We start from the raw sequence: 8,125 nt of genomic DNA on the forward strand, positions 1-8,125 counted from the left end.
TGAATATGCTATCTAGGTTGGTCATAACTTTTCTTCCAAGAAGTAAGTGTCTTTTTATATCATGGCTGCAGTCACCATCTGCAGTGATTTGGGAGCCCAAAACATAAAGTCTCCCACTGTTTCCACTGTTTTTCCATCTATTTGCCATGAAGTGATGGGACCGGATGCCATCATCTTCGTTTTCTGAATGTTGAGCTTTAAGCCAACTTTTTCACTCTCCTCTTTCACTTTCATCAAGAGGCTCTTTAGTTCTTCTTCACTTTCTGCCATAAGGGTGGTGTCATCTGCATATCTGAGGTTATTGATATTTCTCCTGGCAATCTTGATTCCAGCTTGTGCTTCATCCAGTCCAGCATTTCTCATGATGTACTCTGCATATAAGTTAAATAAGCAGGGTGACAATATACAGCCTTGACGTACTCCTTTCCTGATTTGGAACCAGTCTGTTGTTCCATGTCCAGTTCTAACTGCTGCTTGCTGACCTGTGTACAGATTTCTCAAGAGGCAGGTCAGACAGTCTGGCATTCCCATCTCTTTCAGAATTTTCCAGTTTGTTGTGATCCACACAGTCAAAGGCTTTGGCATAGTCAATAAAGCAGAAGTGGATGTTTTTCTGGGACTCTCTTGCTCTTTTGATGATCCAGCAGATGCTGGCAATTTGATCTCTGGTACCTCTGCCTTTTCTAAATCCAGCTTGAACATCTGAAAGTTCACGGTTCACATATTGTTGAAGCCTGGCTTGGAGAACTTTAAACATCACTTTACTAGTGTGCGAGATGAGTGCAATTGTGCAGTAGTTTGAGCATTCTTTGGCATTGCGTTTCTTTGGGATTGGAATGAAAACTGACCTTTTCCAGTCCTGTGGCCACTGTGGAGTTTTCCAAATTTGCTGGAACCCTCTTACCCAGGCAAACCAGGGTGGTTGGCACCTTCCATCTTGGTCACTAAACCAGCCTGGCATCCTGAGCACAGCCCCTGCAGCACACACTTAGGGTGACAAGACACAGCTGTATTCTGTGGACAGCACTGCCCTGCCTCTGGCTCCCCCAGCTCAGTCCAGAAGAAACGGTCCATCAGTCTTGTCATGGAGGCTGGCCTGGTTAAGCAGAGAGCCTGGGCCCCTGCCTGGGTAGCTAAGGGTCTGATGAAGCTCCTTGGGCTGGGCAGGGGGCAGGGCCCTTCTGTTCCACGTAGGCGAAGGTTTCCAGTCCATCCTTGCTGGTGAGGCCCAGCCATCCCAGGACCCCCCGGACCTTGCTCCCCACCCCGAGCCCCCATCAGGCCTGGGCCTTGTGCTCAGGGTGAAACTTGCACTCACCCCCACATCCCTCTCTGGCGTCCAGCCAGAGCTGCTGATCCTGAGACAGTCACCCGGCCTCTGAGCTCACGGTCCACCCCTGAGGTCAGGCTCACCAAGGAGGCTTAATCAGGCTCCCAGGGGAGACCAGGAGAGGGGGGGCCGTTTCTGACACAGCTCCTGGTCTCTGGGCCTCCCCCACTACCACCCTCAAGACATCAGCCAAATGTGAAAGCCAGGGTCACTCTCTGCCTTCCTCTTTTCTTCGTCTAAATTGACTGAGTTCTCATAATTTACGTATGTCATTGGTCACAATTCCAAAGAATCAAAACTGCCACACAAGCTTAAATTTTTGGATCTTGTGACTTCTAAGCAGCAACTTTTTATAAAGGAGGCTCAGAGCCCAGATTTCAAGGAGCCAGAGAACCCAGGAGTCCTCAGCCCAGCCCTGTTCCTATTGCTGGTCGGCACCCAGAACAATGAGGGTCAGCCTGGCCGCCCTGGCCTTCCTCCTCACTCTTGCCATCCTGCACTTGGAGGCCAGTGAAGGTGAGCCTGCTACTCTCATTGCTCTGAACGAAGAGAACACAGGGGCTGGAGACTGAAGGTGTGGGTGGGCAGGGGTCGGGGCTGCAGTGAGGAGCTGTGGGTGGTCTGGAAAACGTGGTCTGGGGTTCCTGCAAAACAGACAGTGTCTTTCCCAAGGGTGTCTCCCCATATCCAGTCGGGGCTTACTTCTGCCTCCCCGGGGGTGGGGAAAACCTGCCTCTGAAAACAGCTTTCCTGGCCTTTGGTCCCCAGCCTCGAGAAGCTGACCCAGAGCCCTCCAGGTGTCTGCTCAGCTGCTTCCAGGCAGGAGCAGAATCTGGGCGACAGAAACCCACAAAGGATCACGCTCTCTTCACAGCTTAGATGGGGTTTGACCATATTTGGATGGTTGCCAACATTGAAAACTGGAAACATTAAAAATCCCTATTGCCCATTTCTTTCACAAATATGGAAGACCAAGCAGACATGAGCCCGAGTTTCCACAAGCTCACCTCCAACTGGGCCTGAGGTGGAGGTGCTGTCCCCTTAGACAGGGGGCGCTGCCCAGGCCTCAGGGTCCCCACTGCCCGCCACACCCAGCAGCAGTCCGCATGGTCTCGGGGGAATTTGAGCCTGAGACACCCGGGTCAGCTTCCCTCCTCTCCCTGCAAGACCTGTCCAGTGTTTATACAGCACAGAGTCGTGTACTGAGCTTTCAGTAAATACTTGTGCTACAGGAAGAGGAGGCTGCAGGTGACTGTGAAAGAGGCAGGGCTAAACCCCAGTGTCCTGACCCCCAGCTCACTGCCCTCAACAGGCCTGCCTGCCTCTCTGCAGGGGCCTGGAGCCAGGGGCGAAGGCAGCGCAGAGGGACCTGGGAGGAGGCTTCCCAGGAAACAACTCTCCTGAGCTGAATTTCTTTTCTTTTTTTTTTTTAAACTTTTATTTTTGTATTGGGGTATAGATGACTAACAATGTTGTCACAGTTTCAGGTGAACAGGGAAGGGACTCAACCATACATATACATGCATCCATTCTCCCCCAAACTCTTCTCCCATCCACTTAACATTGAGCAGAGTTCCCTGTGCTCTACTGTAGGTCATTATTGGTTATCCATGTAAAATATAGCAGTGTGTACATGTCCATCTCAAACTCTCTAACTATCCCTTCCCCTGTGCTTCCCTCCTGGCAACCATAAGTTCATTCTCTAAGTCTGTGAGTCTCTGTTTTGTAAGTTCATTTGTATTGTTTATTTGTAGACTCTGAGTATAAGGGATGTCATAGGATATTTCTCCTCTGTGTGACTTACTTCACTTAGTATGTTGCTGTTGTTGCTGTTCCGTCGCTCAGTCATGTCCAACTGTTTGTGACCCCATGGACAGCAGCACGCCAGGCCTCCCTGTCCCTCGCCATCTCCCAGAGTTTTCCCAAGTTCACTCAGTATTGCAATCTCTAAATCCATACACGCTGCTGCAAATGGTATCATTATTTTTAAAGGCTCAGTGATATTCCACTGTATATATGTACCACCTCTTTTTTACCCATTCCTCTGCCAATAGACACTTAAGTTTTGGCTATTGTAAACAGCTCTCCTGAGCTGAATTTCAACTGAAATCAGAGACCAAACAATACTCCACACTAGGACTGTCATCTGACATCCTGCTAGTTCCGTGGATGATGGCTGGTTTCCAATTTTGACTGTGAAAGAGCTTTTCACTGCTTTCCGATAATTTCAGTTATTGTCATATGACCTCTCATCTGCAAACGGGATCAGTGATAACGTCTCAAAGGGTGGTTGTGAGGAAGGGAAATGAGCCGCATCAGGAACTAAGCCCGGCACCGGGCCTGTAGTAGAGTCTCAGGGCACATCTTCCTCGACTCACGAGGGGGTTACCTCCCGATAAACGCACTGGAAATGGAAAATACAGGAAGCTGAAAATGCATATAATGAGCCTAACCTCCCAGACACCATAGCTTAGCCTCGCCGATCAGAACTCTCCTTAGCCGACAGTCGGGAAACATCATCCAACACAGGCCTATTTTATGATGGAACGCTGTCTAACGCAGGTCATGGTTTTGAACACTGTCCTGAAAATGACCCACAGCATGGTTGTCTGGGTCCAGACTGGTGGTAAGTGCATCAGTGTTGACCCTGCTGATCCCATGCCCGACCCGGAGCTGCAGCTGCTCTGCCCAGCATCTCAAGAGAGGATCTATCCCCTGTGTACATAAAAAGCCGACTCTGTGCCACTCGCTCGGGCAACACGCTGGAACACACTGGGGGCTGAAGCAGATCCTCTCTCCCCGGGAGCCTGGGTCTGCAAGCTCTGCTCTGGCCAGCCGGTGACCTTCTGTGTCTTGTTTAGTTTTCCTGACCCACAGCTTCCTCGTCTGTTTTATGGGGGTAATAAGGCCTTTATTGCACAAAACAATCATCGGTATAAAAATCAATTTGCACAGTAATTGCCGCAAGGCTATTATTTGCCATTTCAAGGACAAAGGTTTGGAAAGGGTGGCTATCCTGCCTGGAGTCACACAGCTTTCAGGAAAAAAAAAAAAAAACAAGGGCAAGTTGAACTTTCCTGCCTCCTAGCCAAGGCCCTGCTCCTCTGAGCAAACATCCCACTTCTAGCAGCACCCCTACCCCTACCCAGACCTGTGAGGAAGGGTCCTCTCAGATGCAGGGAACAGTCCCGCCCTGCTGTGGCCCACCCTGGACTTCCACTAGCATTTTCATGTGGGAATTCTTCTCCGCATTTCTCAGGAAATTATATGTTTTTCCTAAATTCCACGTCCCAAGAAAGCTCAGTTGAGCAATTGGGGAAAACGGGCAAAAGTATTCTAATTCTCTTGATGGAATAAAGCTTAACATTCAACAGAGAGATGTCACTGACTTAAAGGAATTTGCTGACATCAGGCATGAAAGCAGGAAACACTGGCGCTTGGAGTTAAGGTTAAGATCAGCATGTGGGGGGATGCGGACTGGAGCATAAACGGGAGCAATGGTCTTCATCCAGCTTCTTGAGACCATTGCCCTGTTACACATGGCAGCTCACAGTTCTGTCTGCTGCTTAGAAATGCTAGTAAGTTTGTAAAATTCATACACCTTCACAATCGCTCAGCTATGTCTGACTCTTTGCGACCCCATGGACTGTAGCCCACAGGCTCCTCTGTCCTTGGGGATTCTCCAGGCAAGAATAGTGGGGTGGGTTACGATGCCCTCCTCCACGGGATAGTCCCAACCCAGGGACTGAACCCAGGTCTCCTGCATTGCAGGCGGATTCTTTACCATCTGAGCCACCAAGGAAGCCCAATCACGTAAGAGGAAACGCAAAGAGAAAATGCATAAATGTCACAGAATACTAGGATATGAAACCAGAAACATTTGCTAGCATTTATATAAAATCTAAATTAGCTAAAGCAGGGGACTTCCCCGGTGGTCCAGTGGTTAAGACTGCACACTTTCAATGAAAGGACACAGGTTTGATCCCTGGTCCAGGAACTAAGATTCCACGTGTTGTGTGGCCAGAATGCAATATCAATTTGAAGGAGAAAAACAAATTCAGGAGAAGCAGATCAGACATGTCCATCATGAAAATAGGAAATTAGCTCACATGAAGGAAGCATTTAGTACTCAAACTCCAATTGAAAATGCATTTAGACATACTTTCAACAGTTGGGCCAATCCAGTATGGAAAAAATGTTCTATGGAATTACTTGCTACAAAACAAAGGTAAAGACTACAAGCAATTTGCAATTGATGCTGCCTGTGTTTTAAATTTTTATTTTTGAATGAAAAATTTAAATATTTTAAATAGTTGTTGCACTTTTTTGGGTTTTTAAATGATTTTCATTGGCCCTTTATTTTGTGTTAATGTTCCCATCTTTTCATGTTTTTTATTATCAACTGTCTTTAGCTGCTAGAGAACATTAAATGTGTTACTGAGTTTATAATCTTATCACCATACATAGAAACATCCTTTATTGTTACTTTGAATTTATTTTTATGGAAAATCTTTTTTTGGGAAAAAAAAAAAAAACCTTCATAGAAAAACGATTCACTGTTTACTGTGTAGTCACATTATTTTTAAAACATGAGAATAAAGTGTTATATATAAAAAAAAACACCTAACACAACACTGTAAATCAACTATACTTCAAAATAAAATAAAACCTTAAAAATGAAAAAAATTAATATGTAGTACAACCTAAAATGATTTATATCTCATTTTTTTAAAAGATGAATATAGAATAATTCATGATCTGAGAATTTCCAGGAATTCTGATTTTTTTATTCCCGAATCGTGAGGACAACCAGAAATTTGAAACACTAGGACCACAGAGTCCCATCCCAGCCCTGGGGAGGGTCTGGGAGAAGAGGTTGTGAGGGGCTGGAGAGGCAGACGGAGGGAGGAAAGGACTTAGAGGATGGTTTAAGTGGGATAGGGGGCAGTTGGGGGCAGGGGAGGAGCCCCCGCAAGGGAGCCTCCCTCATCGTCCAGTAGTTAAGACTCTGCGCTGCCAATGCAGGGGCCGCTGGTTCTATCCCTGGTCATGGAACCCGGATCCCACATGCAGTGTGGCTTAGCCAAAATATTTTTTAAAAGGTGGAGGGAGGAGGAAGACCAGGCCGTTTCCTGCCAGGTGTTCCTATCTCCTGTGTCCCTCCCCTCCTCAGGGACTGTGGGGAATGCAGATAGAGGTCTGAGCTTTCTCATGGAGAAGCTTCCAGCATCTTACACTCCTCTACCTTGCAGAACCAGCTGATGACCTGCATGCCTGCTGTTTCGCCTCGGTGACAAGGGCAATCCCACTCTCTTTCGTGAAAAATTATCAAAGGACCAGTGACCAGTGCACCCAGCCAGGGGTCATGTAAGTACAGCCCCCCAACAGTGGAAAGGGTGCAACCTCAAGAACCAGTAGGGCTGGGAGAGGGAGGGGGGGCGGGAGTCTCTAGGAACAGCAACAAGAGTGGGGTGGGGCGGGGGTGACACAGGAGGCAGCTGCTGGTGGGGGTCGGGGGAGAGGCTGGGGTGGTGGGACGGACTCCTCTTCGCCTGCTGACTCTCCATTTCTCATCTTCTCCTTCTTGCTCCTCAGCTTCCAGACCAGAAATGGGCGATCGATCTGTGCCGACCCAGGCCAGGCCTGGGTACAGAAGTACATCAAATACCTGGACCAAAAGTCCAGGGGAGCTGGGAACAGTGGGACCTTCACAGTCGAGGGAAGATGAGAAGAAGCCACAGAGCCACCTCCCCTCCCCAAACAGCTCCCTCACCCCAGATGCGCCCTGGGCGAGTCCTGGCCCGAATGAAAGCCCGCGCTTGCGTTTCTGGGCTCCTGCTCTGATGGTCTGCGCTCTCCTGAAGCTTCCCCGTGAAGCCCCGCCTTCTGGGGCTAGAGGAGACTGCGGCCCCCGGACCGCATCTGTCGTCCCCTTGCAGGCGCCCAGGTCTTGAAATAAATCCGTGCTTCAGAAGGGGACTGTTGGCTTGAATTGGTTCTCTCACAGACAGCCTGGTCATTTCTTTAATTTCACAGACACTTCTATGTATTTACTTCGTATCTGGGGCCTTGTAAACATTTCAATAGGAGTAGATGTAAATAGTGGAATGATGGGGGTGTAGTTAGGATCAGGAGGAGGACGAACAGTGACCCCACTTCAAGGTCCTTAGACAAGGCGAACAGTGTGAATACAGACGACCGTGGGGAGATCCTCTGTTTGCACGTGCAGAGCTGAGGTGCACAGCAAACACACCTCGTCACTCCCTCGTCCAAGTGGGCAGAGCGGCTCATCCTTCCTAGAAAGCTCTTCCCCAGGTCTCTGCCACCCAAAACATTTACTTCTCTGTGCCCGCCTCGACCGCCTGTAAATAGCGTCCCCTTGTGCTCACCCATCAAATCTGTGTTCTCCCCCAAAATCCGTGCTCCATCCCCAATCCGTGCACCCCAACACTGAGGTCCTACAGTCTCTTTAGGTGCTGCCTGACCCTTATCCTTGACACCTGGGCTAAAAGTGACCCTGGAAATGTGGCCATCCTCCCCACCACCTCCTCAGCTAAAGACAGAGGCAGGTACAGGGCAGTGCTCTGTGGGCGTGAGGAGGAAAGGGAGGCAGGCAGCAGGCGGAGGCTGATGCCAGTCTGACCATGCGTCACTGGACACAGTTTGCAGAAGGGCCTCAGGGACACCAGTGTGGCCCAGCGCACACCCTTCAACTCAGTCCTTGGGGGAAGGCACGCCATGGCTGTCAGCCTCAACCCTAAACTCCCATGGAGGAAGGATGCTCTTTGACCCCAG

At 49.1% G+C, this 8,125-nt stretch overlaps 1 protein-coding gene across 1 annotated transcript; it reads left to right on the forward strand.

Moving 5' to 3' along the window:
- Positions 1-1,725: 1,725 nt before the first annotated feature.
- On the forward strand, positions 1,726-7,281 carry LOC138084298 (regakine-1-like). Its single transcript, XM_068978503.1, has 3 exons — positions 1,726-1,846; positions 6,583-6,697; positions 6,926-7,281. The coding sequence occupies exons 1-3, from the start codon at positions 1,777-1,779 to the stop codon at positions 7,056-7,058; spliced, it is 318 nt and encodes a 105-aa protein (XP_068834604.1). The 5' UTR covers positions 1,726-1,776; the 3' UTR covers positions 7,059-7,281.
- Positions 7,282-8,125: the final 844 nt, after the last annotated feature.

This window comes from Capricornis sumatraensis, chromosome 8, assembly GCF_032405125.1.
Source record: "Capricornis sumatraensis isolate serow.1 chromosome 8, serow.2, whole genome shotgun sequence".
In the NCBI taxonomy this organism is placed as follows: domain Eukaryota; kingdom Metazoa; phylum Chordata; class Mammalia; order Artiodactyla; family Bovidae; genus Capricornis; species Capricornis sumatraensis.

Coding starts and splice junctions, on each gene's coding strand:
- LOC138084298 (XM_068978503.1), top strand. CDS start 1,777: ATGAGGGTCAGCCTGGCCGCCCTGGCCTTCCTCCTCACTCTTGCCATC. Junction 1,847..6,582: donor GCACTTGGAGGCCAGTGAAG/GTGAGCCTGCTA, acceptor TCTACCTTGCAG/AACCAGCTGATGACCTGCAT. Junction 6,698..6,925: donor TGCACCCAGCCAGGGGTCAT/GTAAGTACAGCC, acceptor CTTGCTCCTCAG/CTTCCAGACCAGAAATGGGC.